Source organism: Crocodylus porosus, unplaced genomic scaffold (genome assembly GCF_001723895.1).
Source record: "Crocodylus porosus isolate Cpor-Errol unplaced genomic scaffold, CroPor_comp1, whole genome shotgun sequence".
NCBI lineage: Eukaryota > Metazoa > Chordata > Crocodylia > Crocodylidae > Crocodylus > Crocodylus porosus.
The window spans coordinates 67,771,927-67,792,334 of NW_017728906.1; the positions used below are offsets into that span (position 1 = coordinate 67,771,927).

The window sequence follows — 20,408 nt, forward strand, 5'->3', positions numbered from 1 at the left end:
TGGGTGTGTGTGTACTTCAGCTGTTTGCTATACCTTTTACTTAAAAGGATACTGCTTCTCCAATCAGCTGTGCAGGACTTTTAATGGGCTCCAGTTGATCAGAGACATGGTACCCTTTTAAATGAAAGGTACAGCAAAAAACTGAGTGAGTTGTTTTCAATTTGACAACCTGCTGTGAATTAAGCAGGTTGTAAACCACCTACTGAATGCACTGAATAAACACCCACACATCTTCCAAGAACAAATGATTTGTAAGATACCTGCTTACTCACTTAACCATGTATATTGTCATGCCTCAGGACACCTTTAGATTACATCTGTAAACTGATATGCTTCCCCAAAATATACTTTGCATTGTAATACAGCAATACATTACCAAATGATATAAAATAATGAGTATATGATTCTTCTATATGTTTATTTATGATATATCTCCATATATATATCCATACATCTATTTGTATACATTTATTGGTATCTATGCTCAATTATGAATTTAGCCTTAAAATTACAAATACTTTCTAAAAAAATACTGTAAACAACATAGGAGGAGGAAAATTGGCTACCCTCTTTCAAGTAAACATATATCTGCAATCAGTCAGAATCAGTTTCTCTATTCTTTAAGATGAGAATATGTACAAGATAAGAATTAATGCTATCATACATTACATAAAATGATGTTGTATAAATTAGCAAGATAAAATTTAATACAAATAACAAAAAAGCACCAAGAAGCAATCTAGTTATAAAAGCTTACTTGCTTCATTGTTAATGGATTATGAGAAATTTTTACCATGAAGTACAAATATTTGGACATGTCACATGCAACTGGGTGGTGTGCCCTTTACTTTCTTATGGCAAATATTTTCAAAACCTTAAGATTCATAATTAAATAAGGTATAATAGGTTGGATGAATACATAGTCAAGGCATGTATTTAGGAGTATCTTTTAGGTCAGGGCTGTCCGATTGGTTGCCCATGGGCTAAGTGTGGCCCATGAGGGCTTAATTTGCAGCTCCTGGGCTCCCACCTGGCTGCTGCTCATCCCATCACTCCAAGTTCCCCCTCCTTTCTCTGGCTTCCATTTCCTGCCCCCATCCCAAGTGTCAGTGTGGGGTAGGGCAACATGACACATCTCACTGAGCTGCAAGAGCCTGGGGCTATAGGTACCTGTGCACTCTGCGGTGCCCACATAGTTCAGAAGTTGCACAGTCTTCACTTAGGTAGTCAAATGGAATATAAATCTCTGAAAATTACTGCCTTACCCAAAACATTTCTTCCATCACAGAAATACATAGTACACAAATAGAAAAAAAGTTGTGGATATTACTGATTCTATCTCCAAGGTTTACATTAGATATTCCCAATAAGCCTTCTTTAATGCAACACAGAACTGTAACAGACATATTTAACTGCTGTCATTTACCAAACACATACCCCATACAACTTCAAGAAAACTGACAAAACTTTTCAAGTTTAAACAGTAATTGTGCAGAGTCACTGGAAATACTTTAGAGCAGCCTTTTTTTCAGAAAAAGCTGAGCCGTCACACTGGATGTTAGGACTCTTCCAAATAGCCACCGTTTGGCACCAAAATATTAAGGAACAGAAAATCAAAATTTACTTTTTAAACACTGAAGCTATCACCTTCACCTTGCTTTCTAAATACTGAACACCCCTTTGTGATGCCCAGTGTTATCTGTGAGCAGAGCATTTTTCAGATTTTGCCAGAAAAGACTTTCAGCTTGTGGATTCTTTGGCCACTCAAGAATTGAACTCTTGTGAATCCTCCTCCTCAGCCGCAAGTACTGGGAGTGCTGTAACACTGGCTCCAGCAGAATAAAGACAATCACGTCCAGGTTCTCATCCATTAGTCTCTGCAGGGCAATGTAAAAAGCTGTTCTGAAGTTTCCATTTTTCACATACCTTTCTGTCAGGACAAATATTGTCTTCCTGCTGTATCGGATGCTCTGTGCAAGGTTGTCAATGACGGCCTTTCCTGGCTCCCAATCTCTTTCCTCTAAACAAAGGAGAACTTTTTTGTCCTCACTTTCCTCTAGGCAAACTCTTAATTCATTTATTACCCAATCAGTTACTGCCGTGTCCTTAGTATCATAGTCAATGTAAGCATCATAGAGAGCTTTGCCTTTTGCTGTAGACCTATAACCCTTTAGTTTTGCCAAACATGAGTAATACTTATGCCAGATATCCCAATAAAAAAAGTGTTTTGTAACTGCTATCACCATAGTGCTTAAAGTAATAAAGGATGAAATATAAAATAGTACAGCAGAAACATCATCCAGATTGCAAGCATGAAGGTCAATCAAGATAACGCTACGACGTATTTCATTGTGTGGGTTCATGCAAATAACATTTCTTGCCACTTGTGAGATGGGAACTTTGGTTTTCTGGATCCACCTTATGAAGTTGCTGTTTTTGCAGGTACAGTCAAAGGGGTTCCCTTTTAATTTAAAAACCTTTAAGTGTTGTATTATTCCAGATAAGAAAGTTGACTGATTCAAGACTTGCAGTTGGTTGTAACTCAAATCAAGATGGCAAAGACTACTAACCCTCTTAGAAAAAACAAATGAAATCTTAGAAATCTTGTTCTCCCTCAACTTCAGAGTCTGCAGGGACTGTGTGTAATTGTACAGGATATCAACAGCCTTAAATTTATTCTGAGTTAAGTCAAGGAACTTCAACGATTTAAAGTACCTAAGTTTTTCCCAGCTGAGGGTATGTATTTTGTTGTTGTTTATATATAATTCAGTTAAGCTCCATGGCAGATTTTCAAATGCCTTAATGGGAATATTTCGAAGTCCATTGTGGGAAATATCAAGATGTGTCAGATTTCTGAGGTGCTTAAACAATTGGATGCGACTTGTGTCTCCATTTTTCCATAAGAAACCAAGATTGTTTCCTTTGAAGTCTAATTGTTTAAGGGAAGTGCTTCGTAGTTTAGATGTTGTCAGTGAGGAAATCTCATTCCAACTTAAATTTAAAATTTTTAAATTAGGAAAGTTATCAATAAACATTAACTGATGCTCAAAATCTGGCACTATAAAATAACGTTTGTTATGGCTAAGGTCTAATACCTCTAGATTAGGGAGTTCCCTAAATACAGAAAAACTGGTCAAATCCAATTTATTAAATGAGAGATCTAAATATTTAAGATTGGGTAAGATAATTAATTCAGTACCTTTGAAAGCCTGACCAAGTGCATTTGAAGATAAATTCAAACAAGCTATGTCCTCAAAACCTTTAAACTGATCTGGGGTAATGAAGAAAATATTGTTTAGACTCAAATCCAAAGCTTTACCATATGAGATACAATGCTGACTAAGGAAGTAATTTGACAGCTTTTTATTAATATAAGAATATTCTAACAGGCTAGAATTATCCTTGTGCATAAAGGTATGATGGGAATTGGTTAAAAGATCTTTTTTCTCCAAAGATTTAAAAGAAATAGTCCTTTCTGTTGTTTGTGGGACTATTTGGTTTTGTTTCAAATATATTTGGGTAAGGTTGCTAAATTCCTGAAAAACAGATATATCAACTTTTTTAATAAAATTTATCCCAAGATCAAGGATTTTTAGCTTTTTAAGAGGAAATAGAGGTTTCAAATGCTGTCTGTCTACTTCTTTGAAGACATATCCTTTAATGTACAATCGTTTTAAAGATACTAGGGAAGAAAAGTATTGAGAGAGGTTAAGATATTGCGAGTATATTTGTTTCTGATAATTGAAAGATAAGTCAAGTTCCTCTAAAGAAGATAAATGTTGTAAGAATTCTCCTGTAGCTATTGCTTTCCTTAGAAAGTTAGATGCAAGGTGCAACACTTCCAACCGTGGCGTATTCTGAAACCAGATAGATGGCACACTTGTGAGTGAATTGCTGGTCAGAAACAAAGTTTTTAGTTTGTTAAGATTTTGGAAAGCTAGGGGATTTATTTGAATGGCTGTGTTTCCAGAACATGATTCACATGGAAAAAGTGTATTGAAGCGTTTTGGGCAGTTTTCACTTAAATCCAGAACATTTAAATTAACTAGCATCTTAAAATCATCTTGACTGATGGTTCTTATTTTGTTATGACTCAAATAAAGCTCTTGTAGAGACGAGGGTAGTTCAGCTGGCACTCTAGTCAGACTGTTATAGGAGAGTGACAGCACAATCAATTTGGAAAGGACAAAAAAAGCCCCTGCTTCTATGTTGAAAGATGCTTCGCAGGCATTTCCATAGTAACAGTTCTCATCCATATAGAGTTCCTGCAAATTGGGCAGTTCTGAGAAGGTGTTCTTCTGAATAGAAACAATTTTGTTGAACTTGAGACTTAGAGAGGTTATACTAGGTGAAATCCCTGTGGGTACTTTGTTTAGCTGATTGCCATTAAGCTTCAATTCCTTTAAGTATCTTAAGTTTGAGAAAGTTCCATTGGCTATCCCTAAAGGCTTTAGAGAAAAATCAAAATAAGTTTCTTTTGGCTTAACATACCAATTCCAGTTTAATTTTAAAGATCTAAGGTCCTTAAAGTTGTAAAAATCCTTTGTAGATATCTCTTTAATCCAATTAAAAGACAGTATCAAGTCAGTAACATTTTCATGTATTTCCTGGGGTACTGCTGTCAGCTTTTGTTTACTGCAATCCAGAAGAATTGAGGAGCTATTATTTTTTGCTTTTATTTTACAAGGTCGGTCCTTAGAAATCCATTGGTGATGAACGGAGAGACTGACTTCAGGCTGAACCAGAAGAAGTAAAACAAAAAGGTTGTATGGTATGGTAGCCATATTTACCTAATGAAAAGAAACATGGATATCACAATAGCACTTTTATATTCTTGACAGCAAATGCTGTTCATGTTTATATAATTTTTAACACTGAAACATTTTAAATGTGTACATTCAAACTGAAAAATAAATCATAAAACTGATATGGTGTACATCTAATCTGTAATTAGGATTAACTTTTGAACAAAACCATAATTCCAATTATTATAGTACTACTATGTTGTATAATGCCCAAAATGGAATAAATGATTTATTTCACATGTACCGTAAACAAAAGCTATTCCTGAAGTTTTTCTTTTCTGCAAAATGTCTTTATATACCTCTTCCAACAAAGAAGTTTAAGATTTTGATGAATGTTAACCGTTCCCATATTTTGTTTAACCATTAGTCAAAGTTGCTTGTTTCATACCGTCAGCACCATGAGTGAATGGAGAGGGTATGGAATCTTTAGTAAGTCTTTTAATAATCCAAAAAGCTAATTTAATGTTGATGTTAAATAAAGGTTTAAAAAATAAATAAATTGTTTCAAACAAACTGTATGCCAAAGAAAGTCCAGTCCTTTCAACTTTCATTCTATAGTAATGTCACCATTCTACTTTTTTTCTAATTGTCATAAACCCATTGCACATCTACATGAGACACTGCCTGTGCAGTAGCTGAAAAATACTGTGCAGTAGCGCGTCACAGCACAGACAGTGCAAATACACTACTGGGCAGTATTATTAGACTACAGCACAGTAGCATCACCTAAGAGACGTTCACTGGCACTACTGTGTAGTAACTCCAGTTACTGCACATTTCTTTAGTTCTTGCTAATACCAGTACTAAATAAATGCCCAGTAATGACTCTGCAATAGCGTGTCACATAGACACACCCACTGTCTAAGTCAGTATTTTGAAGTGTTTAGGTCTGATGTGTTAATAGCTTAATACACACGTGTGTTTAAGATGTGCTAAACTGGTCAAGGTAAAGTGAGGAGCCACCCTGAGTTTACAACATGGAACAAACATTGGAAATGGCCACATTAGTCTTTACAAACACATGAAGAACCTTGAGTTACTAAGCTGCCAACCTAAAATGGAAAAGTCTAGAAAAGGCAGACTACATAGAGCTGCCCCCTAGCATGGAGCCTTCCCTGACCATCTGTACCAATCAGACCATGGGGAAAAATTCCTTCCTGACCCCATTAATTAGTCAATGTCCCCCTGCTTAGTGTAATTAGTCCTCCTAAGTAGGGGGACAAGTCCCTTTAGCCAGGAATCTCTGGGTTTAAGTCCCATCAGGAGTATTGTTACACCAATCAAAATCTTCAGCCTTGTCTGCAGACAACAACCAATGGTTCTGAGGAAGGTGAAATAAAAGTAGCAAAAGGACATGAAAAAAGTTCCTTCTCAGCTCCCATGTGGCAACCAGGAAAACCTCAAAATACCCTAGTAGATTATAGGCATAGCTACTCCTAGATCATCCCTGTCCAATGCTTAACCAAACTCTTCTTGCTCATCTCCACTGATGGAGTCTACAACTACCCTAGGTAGTCTATTCCACTTCCATATTGTTCTAATTTTTAAGAAATTTTTCTTAATGAAAAGGTTTTTTTCTAATGAAAAGACCCTGTATTTACACAAATATAAAATGAAGCTTTTCTTCCAATCAACATGGTGTGGGGGGGAGCTCCTCATCTTACATTCACATACAAGGAAACTGTATAAAGTACATTGCCCATCTTTGAACTGCTGCTAAAAGAAGCATTTGGTCAGGAATGGAAACCAACTATGAAGCTTATTAAATGCAGTCAAACATTGAGCATGACTATAAAACACATATTTTTAAAATTCATGTTCCGGGTCAAATTAGCCAAATCAGTTCTGAATCCTATCAACTGAGCAGAATTCAATCATTAAAGTCCATGTGGCACTACCACCACCAAGTATACTCCATCCCATACTCTTCGGCCTGGGGCTTCAGATACTCCCAAATCCATTGGCAGGCATCCTACATGCAGGCTGACGCACAGAGGCCTTGGGGTTCAGATGCCCCCAAGTCTCACTTGCCCTTAACCAACAGGTCAAAGGAACAAGCTAGGGAGGAATCCCCCATTTCCATAAAGTAAGCCTGTCACTGAGATCTTCCTATTGGGAGGCTATAGTAGACTGTCACAAAGTGTCCTTTCTACAGTGCATTGGATGGGTTTGCACCCACCACTACACAATGACATTCTAAAATGATCTCAGCCCAGGCAACAAACCAGTACAGCAACTGAAATTGGTCTTAGCCTACAAGAGACTGAGAAGTGGTAAAACACAAAGCCCACACAGGAGAAAATATCTGAAAAAGATACTTCGTAGTGCCTATCGTGTACATTCCTCCTCAGTACCTACTTTTCCCAAGTCATAGTGAGCCACTATATTGCATACATTTTGACTTCCTCTTCACTCCCACAGCTGAGCTGTGCCTTTCTTTCCTATTTCCAGTCATTCCTATTTCTTCACCAGCCTTAAGTGTCTGACAAACATTACCAAATGGGGTATCAAACAGTTTACTCATAATCCTTCTTTGGCTTCTCTCTTAGCTTGTTACATGTAATTAGTGTGGCCCTGCCCACCATGAGGTGAGGCCAGATCAGGTTGCCCTGTGCCTCTTCTGCATATAAATTTTTGGAGTATTCCAGGACTCATGAACAGAACACCTGCCTCCAGTCATAAGTGGAGGGGCTAATTAGCACATGGATCCCTGGTGGGGAATATCTGGAGTACACATGTGTACTCGCCGGGCTTTGCTCACTCCTGAGGGAAAAACGGATGTTCTTTCACCTTGTCACCGCCCTGCTCTCACCTGCCACGTCTTGATGGATCGCCAATGAGGGGGAGTCATCTGATGGGTTCTCTTTGCCCGGGTCCACCTGACGGTCGTACATGGGGCTCCAACCACCCCTGCACCCCGGCCTTACGCCACCTTCTGGAGCTGGCCCTGAGGAAGTGACACGGGGCTCCTCTTGCCCCGCTACTGCCTTCCTTTGCCCCTTTCCCCTATACTCAGGGGGTTGAGCCTCTATAGTTACGGATCTGGCTCCAGACCCTCAGACCTTAGGTTCTATACTTCTAAATGGGTTTGGGCATCCGCAGTCCCCGCGGCGGCCCCACCTCAATCTGGCTTCTCCTTATGGGCTCTTGCTGCCCTACCACATCCCGAGTGCACCTGGCTCTGGCCGGTCCTCTGCAGTGACTTTCTTTTGCCGCACTCCAGCCCCGCCGCCTCCTGTCTGCTGCCGACTCCCGGACACTGCCGCCGGCTCCTTCCCTCTGTCTCCTTCAGCTCCGGCTCCTCATCCCTCCTTAGATGCTGCGGTGCCTCCCCTTCCTCCTCCTCCGTCGGTGGATTTCCCTCTTTAGGGCCATCTGCCCCGATCTTTGCAGCTGCCGCTGCTTTTATCTTCGCTGGCCGGCGTTCTCCGCTGATGTCACCGGCCGGCTGCAGCTGTATAAAGAGCTGGCTCACAGGCTTTCCCCAGAACGTTGATTCCTGCTGCTGGTAAGTTTTCGTGGTCAACCTGGCCCCCAGGACATAACCCCCCCCCGCCAGCTGCCTTGTGGCGGTTCCCCCAATCGTGCATGTTCATTACCTGTGTTTTCCTGCTGGGTCAGTCCCTCTTGCCATCTTGTGTCCAGAGCCTGCTTTTCATAACACCTGGACAAGAAATCTGCAGTGACGTTAGCTTTCCCTGGGCGATATAAGGTATGGAACTTAAACGGTTGAAGAGCTAAGGCCCACCGCATAACACGTGCATTCTCTACCTTTGCTGCATTAAGCCATTTCAATGGCACGTAATCCATTACTAAGGTAAATGCTCTGCCAAGGAGATAATATCTAAAATACTCAACCGCCCATTTGATCGCCAGGCATTCTCTTTCAATCGCTGCATACCTGGTTTCTGTGGGCAATAATTTGCGGCTGGCATATGCCACTGGCCGATCTACTCCAGCATCACACTGGGTCAATACTGCTCCTATCGCTACCTCAGATGCATCGGTCTGCAATGAGAATGGTTTTTTAAAGTCAGGGGTGTGTATAATCACCTCCTCACACAGTGCACATTTCAAGCCTCGAAAGCTTTGTAACCGAGCTTCTGTCCACTGTACCCCCCCTTTTGGTGGGCCCTTTAGAGCCTTGGACAGAGGTGCGGACACTTCCGCAAACTTGGGCACAAACCTTCGATAATAGTTTATGAGCCCTAGGAAGGCCCATAACTGTTTCATCGTTTGGGGAGCTTGAAATGAACGAATGGCCTGGACCTTGTCCTGTAACAGTCGCACGGTTCCCTGTCCCACAAGAAACCCCAGGTACTTTCTGTACTTGTGGGCGATCGCACATTTTCAGGGTGTTGCTGTCAGGCCTGCCCCCTTTAGCTTCTGTAAGACGGCCAGTAAAGCTTGCAGGTGTTGGTCCCAAGTTTGCGTGAAAATGACTATATCGTCGATATATGCTGCAGCATATCGCTCATGAGGAGCCAGGAGTCGTTCCATTAGCCTTTGGAACGTGGCTGCCGCACCGTGCAACCCGAATGGCATTTTTATAAACTCGTATAACCCCCACAGGGTCCCGAATGCGGTCTTGGGGCAGTCCCCGGGTCTCAGGGGGATTTGCCAAGTCTAAGGTCATGATACATCGTGCAGCTCCAATTCGTTCTACTAGCTCAACCACTCGTGGCATAGGGAAGGCATCAAATGTTGCTACATTGTTCAATTTGCGGAAATCCACACAGAGCCGTAGAGACCCATCTGTTTTTCGGATAGGAACTAGAGCGCTCCTCCAGGGGCTCCGTGATGGCCTTACTACCCCTAATGTCAGCATCTTCTCGACCTCGGCCTTCACCTCTTCATTCCAGTGATATGGAAGTGGCCACCATCGATCTCGTACCACCACTCCCAACGGGGTATGGATGGTGTGATGTGTGCCTCGTACCCATCCAGGTTCCTCAGAGAACACATCCTCGAACTCCTTTAGAACCCTCTCTACTTCCACCCGCTGTGATGGCTCCAAGTCCCCATTCACTTGGATCGTTCCTGTGTCCTTACTGTCTTTGATATTCTGCTCCTCTTCCTCCATCAGCTCGGTCTGACTACCCACATCTCCGAGCCAACCTTCCCGAGACTTCCACTTCCGACATGCCACTTCCACATCTCACACTCTGTCTAACACCTCATACAAAGGGACCCAGTCCCGCCCCAACAGCATCTCACATGCGAGGCGCGGTGCTAACCCGACCACTAGCTCTCCTTTGTGCTCCATCACCTTCACCTGGGCCCTAACCCAGTGTAGAACTTGGGTGTCCCCGTGAAGGCAAGAAACCCTCACCGAATCCTCCTGCCCGCCGTCACCACCTGACCATAGGTCAGCCCGAATTACCAACTGGGCACAACCTGAATCTAACACAGCCCGCACCGCTCGGCCTTCTACCCACGCCTGCACCATGGGGCGCTCCCACACAGGGCTCTCCTTTGCCGCCCCGAAGCTGCAGTCCATTGGCTCTCCCCTACTCCAATCTCTAGGGAATTCCTTCATCCCCTTGGACATCCCCAGTGTATCATCTTTCCCCAAGCCACACATGGGACACTCACGCGCGAAGTGGCCCCCTTTCCCACAATGATAGCACACCATATCGCAGCTTTGAGACAGATACCCCATCTTCCTACTCTTGGTGTCTCTCGCTGCTGGCATGCCCCCCGGAATTCCCCTCTCTTCCCGGGGGTAGCACCATTCCGAGGTCACAAAGACTTCCGCCACCTTTAAGGCCTCTTTGCATGTCATCGGGGCATGTTGCCGGACCCATTGCTGGGTTCGGTCGTCTAAATCATTAACGAACTGCTCCAAGATGATCTTTTCCACCAAAGTTGCCATCGTACAAGCCGATAAGTTGACCCACTTTCCAAACAGATCACGCAGCCTTTGAAGGAGTACCCAAAGTCTCCTTTCTTCCGGCACCTTGCGAGCTCGGAAGAACCGCCGGAAGTGTTCCAGGCTCAACTCCAGGCGGTACAGTATTGCTGCTTTCACTGCCCCATGATCTTGGGCCTCTTCCCGATTTAGGGATCTGTACGCCGCCTGGGCCTTGCCTACTAGCTGCGCCCCCAGTTGACTGGTCCACAGCCATTTATCCAATGCCATCACAATGGCATGCCATTCGAGTGCCTCTATGAAAGCCTCCAGGTCATCCTCCGCCGACATCTTCGGCATCCCCTGTTGGGCCAGCCACCTCTGTTGTGACCCCACAATTTGGGTAAAGGCCTGCAGGTTCTGGGCCATCAAATCAGTGAGGCCCATTTCGGATGCCTGCATCTCGGGTATCCCAAACCCCCGATTCCCGGCCAATGCACCAGAATCTGTACCCACCGGGCTTTGCTCACTCCTGAGGGCAAAACAGATGTTCTTTCACCTTGTCACCACCCTGCTCTCGTCTGCCACATCTTGATGGATCGCCAATTGTGGGGGGAGATGTCTGACAGGTTCTCTTTGCCTGGGTCCACCCGACAGTCGTATATGGGGCTTCAACTATCCCTCCACCCCGGCCTTACGTCACCTTCTGGAGCTGGCCCTGAGGAAGTGGCACAGGGCTCCTCTTGCCCTGCAACTGCCTTCCTTTGCCCCTTTCCCCTGTACTCAGGGGGTTGAGCCTCTATAGTTATGGATCTGGCTCCAGACCCTCAGTCCTTAGGATCTATACTTCTAAATGGGCTTGGACATCCGCAGTCCCTGCGGCGGCCCCACCCCAGTCTGGCTTCTCCTTATGGGCTCTTGCTGCCCTACCATGCCCCGAGTGTACCTGGCTCCAGAGGGTCCTCTGCGTTGACTTTCTTTTGCCACACTCCAGTCCCGCTGCCTCCTGTCTGCCGCCGACTCCTGGATGCTGCCGCCAGCTCCTTCACTCTGTCTCCTTGTCCCTCCTCGAATGCCGCGGTGCCTCCCCTTCCTCCTCCTCTGTCGGCGGATTTCCCTCTTTAGGGCCATCTGCCCCGATCTTCGCAGCTGCCGCTGCTTTTATCTTCACTGGCTGGCGTTCTCCGCTGATGTCACCAGCCGGCTGCAGCTGTATAAAGAGCCAGCTCACAAGCTGTGCGGCTTTCCCCGGAACATCGATTCCTGCTGCTGGTAAGTTTTTGGGGTCACCCCAGCCCCCGGGACAACATACATACTGAGCATGCTGAGCTGTGGAGTCACCATGGACTGAAATACTGTTGACTCTGGTGCAGCCCAGCCCAATGAACTATATAGTAAAACATGACCCTTTTGGGTTTGGACTGATTTCATGCATAGCTTATACTCTTTCTAAATAAGTGTAAAAGTGCTACTTAAAAGTGTGCTAACGGAGCATCTGTGATAAAACTTGCAGTAGTTTAAAAAATGGTAAATTGCATAATTTTGGGGTGAATTAAGTCTATGGGTACTACATGCAAATTGCTACAGCTATGTATATTTCAAAGTCAGTTTTTTCAGATTTGTTCCTTACTTCTATATGCTCAAGGCAAGCAGGGTCTGACAGTGAAGAGGAGAGTGGGGACTGCAGAGAGGAAGGAGGGGCAGATGGCATGACTGCTATAACAGTGGTTGGTAAATTTAAAACCCCCCTCCAATAATTAGATTCTATACCTAGAAAACTATATCAAATTTATAAATTTTCCATCTATAAAATCTAATTTCCAGGGTCATCTTATATTTGAGAAAATCTGGTAAGTTTAGAAAAAAAACATTAATATTAGCTTGGAAAGGCCAAGAGGAGTGGGGTGGGAAAATTCTATTAATGTGCTATGGGAATCCTTATATCCTTAGAACAGGGGTGTCAAACCCATCTGAACCCACAGGTTGGGCTATAGACTCCTATGCCTTCACATGCCTGCTCCAGCACAGGGAGTATGTCTACATGTGCTTTTATACACGCCTAAGCTTAATGTCCATTTGCCAAATTTTCATAAAGGCAATTTAGGTGCATCTACATGTGTACACACTCAGGTGCATTAACATGGTGTGTGAACTGACTTGAGACTAAAGTTAGTCACAAGCCAGTTGACATACACAGCATTAATGCACCTTACTGCTTCTACACATGCATTAAGGCACTTTAGCTATTTGCACCTAAATTTGATACCTGCTTTTGGTGTGAATAGCCCTAAATCTCCATTTTTAAGGTGATTAAGGGTGTACACATATAGACCTGCTCCCTTAATGCACCTTTATATTGGCTAAAGCACCTTAAATCAGCATGTATAGAACGCTCAGGCAATAACTACCTCAGGTTATCCAGGATTCTGGCCTGAATGGGCAGCACATGTAATGCAGCCTAGGACTAGCCCCAGTGAGCACCATGGGCAATGCAGCCCAAAGACCCAGCCTGAGCAAATACTGTAAGTGGCAAAGCCTCATGTTTGACACCCTTGCCTTAGAGAAAGGGTAAAATCAACAGAGCCAATTAAATTTTAGAGAAACTGATTTTTTTAAATTTATCTTTAGCAATAACAAAATGTATCTGAAAACTATATTCAGGGAAGCCAAATCTTGAAGCTTGCCACATTTCAGGTTTTATTTTGTGCGTGCTAAGGAAATTCCCACAGAAGTTTTTGACAGTGGTACAAAGCCTCCAAAGCAAAGAGCTCCAAAATGGATGCTTAGGGATAAATACCTAAGAGTAGGGTTCACAAAGGAGAATTAGGCTCGGCATAAAAATATCTAAATGTTAGGCCTGACTACATACTGGAATCCACAGGTCTGAGTTTGGTGCCTCTGTCTATCTTGTGTTCCACAGGGAAAGTTAAACACCAAAAAAGTCAAGGTAGTCTCTTATTAAATAGATCACATATCTACTCCAAATTATGGATGAGATGGATATGAAACCAGGTGAGTCTTGGTTAGAAAAATGTGGATCCTTCAGTAGCCACCGTCACACAAGACCTGAACCAATAGGCATTCTTAAAATAAGTCCACCAGATCAGCCCCTCTTGGTAAGATAGGTGGAAGAACACCTAGTTTGTGGTGAGTCATGTTAAGGCTTAAGCACCTGAACAGTTCATCATTGCCAGGGCTCAGTGAGTACATCTACATGTACAATTAATATGACTGAATAGTAAACTAATCCCGACAACACTGTCTACACATACATTTAAGCACGGTAATTTTCTGTACTGCCAGATACCACTAGATAGTATCTGATGGAACTATCCAGCTGTGCACAGAGTTAGTCTACTGTGCCCCAAATTCTGTGTTGGCTAAACCAAGATAAATTTCTGTGCGCATGTAGACAGTGATGATTTACTGTACAGCAAATTAGTCTTCTGCACAGTAAAACATTGCATATACATGCATCCATGTTCAGCAGCAGAAAGATAGGGGACCTTTCTGGTGGAGTTTAGGTGGCTACAGAAGTTGAATGCCTTCAAAGTTTAGAGCAGGGGTGGGCAATTATTTTCTGCAGAGGGCTGCTGACTGAGTTTTGGCAAGCCATCAGGGGCTGCATGGCAGGCAGCCAGGAGCAGATAAATATTAATTTTCCAAATTTTTAGGGGCCCCACAGACCAGAGAGAAGGCCTGGCAGGCCACATCTGGCTCACAGGCTGTATTTTGCCCATCCCTTGTTCGGAGGGTGGCTTAGAGATCTGAATGTTCAGATGTAAGTGCCTAACATGGAAGCCAGGTACCTATGTCTATTTGTCGTTCTTAAACTAAATCTATATTGCACCCCCAAAAAAGTCAGAAAGGTACTCACTTGATATTCAAAAGTACTGGTCACTCTTCAGCTCCCTTTACACTATTTTGAAAATCAGTCTGCTTTAGAAACCCATTTTTTAAAATCTCTGTTAAATAGTGTCCAAATGAATTCCCTATCATCAGCAGCAGTTCCCTTAGTATTCACAGATCTTAAAGGACAAACCTCCTACTACTGCTGGAAAAGGCAATTTCTCTCTTTTCCATATATATCAGAATTCTAAGGAATGGCTCAAGGAGAGTTTTAGAGTTTAATTTTCTACCCCCTTTGTGGTTAAAAGCACAATTACTGTATGGAAAGCCTTCAGAGCTGCCCCACCTGTTTCTTACACACTTATGTACCTGTGCGCGCACATAGCCTGAATTAAGTAGACGCTACATATTGGCTGAGTACTACCAACGGAAGCTAAATATTATACTACAAATATAGCTAGGTGATTTTTTTTTTTTTTTATCAATAGTAAATTCACCCAAAAACACCTTTTTGAAGGGCCCAAAATTATTAAGAAATTAGGTAAAATGAGGCAAATAGTGTCCTTAGTCAAGTCCTGATTAAGGACTTGGGGGGAAAATAAAGTTTAAAACATCTAATTTTATCATTTTCTATCCACAGTATTTCATTTCAGAAATAAAAAAAAATTTTTCACAAAACACATTTCTAACTTTTCATTTTGAAATTGCCTTTTTGTCTAAAAAGATTTTTAAAGGATTCAAATGCTTTTGTGTGATCTGAACTGATGCATTTCACTGAAAAACATTCCGTGTTGGCTGAACCAAAATAGATTTCCCTTCCTGATGCTAAAGTAAAGCAACTAAGTTGAAGCTACTTGCCCAGCCCTAACTGAAGATCATCTGTATTAAAATCAGGAGGAAAGTGCTCTGTCAAAAATGGATTCAGCATGCATAACTCCCCTATAATGAGTCTCAAACATCACAATCTCACCTACAACTACCTCCCCGCGACACATACACTACAGAAAAAGTTAGTAACGTTTTTGTGTTCAAGAAATCCAGAAATTAATAATTTAAGAGAAGGGTTTAGTCACTTACTTGCAGAAATGAAGACTCAATGATACCATCTAGTTTGATGGCTCTTACAGAGTACAGCAGTGAAGAAAGTGTCTGAATGAACTAAAGTAAGAATATGTCCTCTGCATGATTGTAGAATGACACAAAAATCCAGCTTCCTCTTACTTAATACATGCAAACATATATATATAGGTACATAAACATCTCACACTGAGGGCTTAGCATGAGATACCTCTCCATCTAAAACAAATCCAAGACAAGGATTGCAAGAGCTAGACAGAATACAACTATTGTAGGATTAATGTTCAGACAAGTTGTTTTGTTTGTCTTATTTTATTGGGATTTTTTTATTTTTCTTTTGCAAAAGTCCCACAAAACAGGAAATGACTGTGAGGTTCCAAAGACCGAAAAGTTACGTAACAGCAATAACGTGTCCATCTGGTCAGGAGGGAAACTGCTGTCAAGTGTCTCAGGCATGTTTTTCGCAAGAGCAGAAATAATAATAAATTCCTTTTCCTAGTTAGTTACATTCTGCCTACGTGAACTCGTCATTCCATTTTATTACAAGTTATTTTTAACTTTCCTTCCTGTGAAAGCATAATGTAATATTGCTAAAGCAGAGTAGGTATTGTATTTCTCTATTCTCTGTAAAATATTTTGGGATTCTTCAGGGAAAGAGCTACTATATTAAAAAATAAGGGCTATTACTATTTTGAGTTTTCAGGAGTTAATCAAAGAGAATGAGTATAATTAGAGAGAAATAGAAAAGTAAAAAAAATAAACATAACGAACTAACAAATAAAAAATAACAATAAAAGAGAGACAAACAGATATGGAAGAAATAAAGGTCATTAGCTTTAGCTACTTTGGAAGGCAGGGAAGATTTAAAAGCTTATTTCCGGTCAGAGGCGATGTTCCTAGCACAATCTGCTAAAGATCTTGGCTTGGCTTGGCTTTTGATACTCTCTCCCACTACATTGTTGCAATGAAACTAAAGAGATATGGGCTGGATGTACTGGCGGTAAGGTGAATAGAAGACTGGCTGGATCACCAGGCTCAAAAGGTAGTAATTTTAGTTGGCAGCCAGTGTCAAGGGGAGTGCCCCAGGAGGGATTCCTGGATCCAGTTTTTTTCAATATCTTCATCAATAATCTGGAAGATGGAATGGAGTGCACCCTCACCAGGTTTGCGGATGACACCAAGCTGTAGAGGAGTAGTAGATACACTGGACACTAGGATTAAGATTCAGAGAGGCCTCAACAGTTTGGAGGATTAGACCAAAAGCAATCTCATGAAGTTAAATAAGAACAAGTGCAAAGTCCTGTACTTACAATGGAATAATCTTATGCACATGTACAGACTGGGAACTGACTGGCTATGCAGCAGCTCTACAGAAAGGACCGGGGGGTTACAGTGAATATGCTGAATATGAGCCATCAGGGTGCCCTGGTTGCGAAGAAGGCTAACAGCATAATGGGCTGCATTAGTATGAGTGTTGTCAGCAGATCAAGGGAAGGGATTATTCTCCTCTATTTGGCACTGTTGAGGTCACATCTGGAGTATTTTGTCCAGTTTTGGACATTTCCTACAGAAAGGATGTAGATAAACTGGAGAGAGTGCAATGGGGGCAACAAAAATGGCTAAAGGATAGAGATAAACTGTTCTCAGTGGTGGCAGATAACTTGAAATAAGGAGCGATGGTCTCAAATTGCAGCAAGGCAAATTTAGATTAGATTAGATATCACAGGGTGCATCTACACACGTAATTTAATGTGCAATAACCAATTTTACTGTGTATTAAAGTATCACATCAAAAAGTGCAATTATGCTAATGCACAGTAATATAGGCTACTGCACATTAAGCATCACTTAAAAACTATGCACATTCACTATTGTGCATTAAGGCAGTCTAATGCACATTTCTTCAGCACCTTACACTGGAGATACTAAATTTAACATGCGTTAGAAAAAGCACCTTAATAAACATGCAAATGCACCCAGGAAAAACTCTCTCACTAAGAGGGTAATAAAGCACTGGAACAGGCTACCCAGGGAGGTTGTGGAATACAGGTTAAGACCTGAGTAAATAAAGCCTTGGTTAAGATGCTATAGTTGGGGATCGTCCTGTTTTAAGCAGTGGATAGAACTAGATGACCTCCTGAGGTCTCTCCAACCCTAATTTTCTATGATTCTATGAGCAGTGACGAAGCTTTCTTGAGACAAGGAAGCATAGACATGGTTCTCTTACATGGCTTAGCAGCACTGTCTGGACAAGAATCATTAAGCTAGGGGTTGAGTTTTCTAGTTTCAGTTTAAGAAGCTTTTGTGAATAGATCTGAGTCAATTAGCCAAGCACAGCACAAATGAAAATGCAGCTGAACTGCTTCCAGTTTAGGAGGTAGCACACAAAACAAGAAGGCTTGTCTCAACAAGATGCTGCTTAGCATGGAAAGAATATAAGAACCTATTAGTATCAACTTATAAATGCCAAAATAAGTGGAAAATTCTGAGAGAAGAGTGTTCTTTAGTCTAGAAAAGAAAGTTAAACCTGATCTGTTTAATGCTGACTGGAAAGAAGACAACTCTTTAAAAAAAATTAAACAGTGAGAGTTATGTGGTTGATTCTCTGTTACTTAAAGTTGACCAATTAAATTCAGATGCCTTAGTAAAAGATATCATCTAGCTAAAAAGTCTTTGGACTTTATTCAAGAACTGTTGTACGAAACTCAAACCAACCAGTAGCTCCTCCACATAATACAATTAGAGGGAAGTCCTTGGAGAACATTGAGCATTTCTTCTACCTGAGCAGCCACTTTTCTCAAAAAGTAAACACAGATGACTATATTCAATATTGGATAAAATCTACCAGTGATGCCTTTGGACATCTCTGAAACTGTCTTTGATGAGCACAATATCAGGAACCAACTCAAACTTCTCATATACCAGGCTGTTGTCATTCCCATGCTGTTGTATGGGTGTGAAAATTAGATGACATTTTGGAATGCTTCAGAATATTACGATCAGTGCTGCCTTTGGAAGATATTCCATAATAATTGGACACAAGAATGGCACAAGAATGAACACCAATGTTCAGGCTCAAGCAAATGCCACCGCCATTAAAGCCATGTTTATATAGCCCCAGCCTGGTTGGACAGGACATGTCATAAGGATGCCTCACAACTGATTTCCAAAGCAGGTCCTATACTCCTGACTCACTGATGATTACTGTTCTAGAGGTGGACAAAAGAAGAAATTCAAGTTCACCTTGCAGGCCAATCTGCAGAAATGCAACATTCACATCAATACTTGGGAGAGGCAAGAAACGAATTGACCCAGTGGTGTTGTGATGTACAACATGACATTGATCATTTCAAGCAAACTTGCCTCATTATCGAGACAGATAGGCAAGAGAGACATAGAGAAAGAATTGTGACCTGACATCACCAGGATCTATTGCTTCCTCCCAGAACTATTTGCTACATCTGTAGCAAAACAGGCAGATCTCAGATTGGGCTCCTCATTCATTTATAGGTTCACCAGTGACTTACCTATTTACTCTGACATCCTTGTATCAAGGGACTGCTGCTACTGACAACAACAAATGATGTGAATGATGTTATGCAAGAAATCAGACCGTATAATCATGTCCTCTACTGGCCTTAGTATCTTTGAACTGTTATCTCTGATTTCTCTGCCTAAAAGGTATTGTCTGTTTATAGGGTTCTATTCCTGAGAGGGAGAGTGTTACCTGCCTGAATAATTGTAGTCCAGAACATTTTAAATAATTTCCTGCACTTTTTCCTGCACAAAAGAAGACAGATTTAACCTGCTGAGCTCTATTTCATGTCACATTATTATAAGCATGGAAAGAATATAAGCACCTATTAGTATCAACTTATAAATGCCAAAATAGGTGGAAAATTCTGAGAGAAGAGGCAGTACTTTCCTGTACAAGCAGAGGTATTTGTAAGCATTAAGCAATGCATTCATGTACCCAAATTTTGATGTAGTAGTTGTGTTATACTACACGTCTGACCTTGGAGGGGGCAAACAGCTCTGTTAAGGGTGCCAATACAAATACAACAACATATCACACTATTTCTGCAGAGTAAATTAACCAGTCTGTTTTGGATAAAGCAATCATTCACCAGTGCTATATTTAAAGAAGGCATTCTTTTGTATTTGCATCTCTCATTCAATTGCCAGAGGTCTTAGCTTAGAAAGTTCAGAAAACTATGGTATCAATTGTCCATACCAAACTTGATTGTATGCAACATTATTTCATGTTTGACAAGCATATCAATCACATTTACTGGTCACCTTTTTCACGTTTCATCCACAATATCATTACCATACATCACAACAGAAATGGAGTAACTGAAGGTTTTCCTAGATTGAATTAATAAACTAAAGACTGCAGGATGCACTAGGTACAGAAAGTGTGAAGCAAACACTAGATGTTATTGTTTAAGCATGAAGTGAGCTATTTTGGAGATTAAAGATATTAATTGTCATGTATATGTACAATTTGTACATATATATGTTTTGTACATATTGTGATGTTTATTGTGCATTTTGCAATTCATTTTTCATGTAATGTAAAAAATGAACTAATACATACATGGATATTTTGCATATGGATATTTTATTGATTTACCTAATGAAATCAGTTAATTATCATTTGAATAGTTGTAGGAAAAGCACTGAATTCACATCTCTAAGTAGTGAATTTTGCAAAATTTCTCCCAGGACAATGTTCATTTTATAATATTTTAAACAGATTCCCAAAAGAAGTTCAGTGATCTAAAATACATGTGTAAGTAAGTACAGTATATAAAGTGCATACT

General features: G+C 41.4%; 1 protein-coding gene across 1 annotated transcript; it reads right to left on the reverse strand.

Moving 5' to 3' along the window:
• Positions 1 to 412: 412 nt before the first annotated feature.
• LOC109306065 (toll-like receptor 8) lies at positions 413 to 4,786 on the reverse strand. The gene has a single exon (XM_019529321.1). It carries the CDS (start codon positions 4,782 to 4,784, stop codon positions 1,662 to 1,664), a length of 3,123 nt encoding a protein of 1,040 aa, XP_019384866.1. The 5' UTR covers positions 4,785 to 4,786; the 3' UTR covers positions 413 to 1,661.
• Positions 4,787 to 20,408: the final 15,622 nt, after the last annotated feature.

Coding starts and splice junctions, on each gene's coding strand:
- LOC109306065 (XM_019529321.1), bottom strand. CDS start 4,784: ATGGCTACCATACCATACAACCTTTTTGTTTTACTTCTTCTGGTTCAG.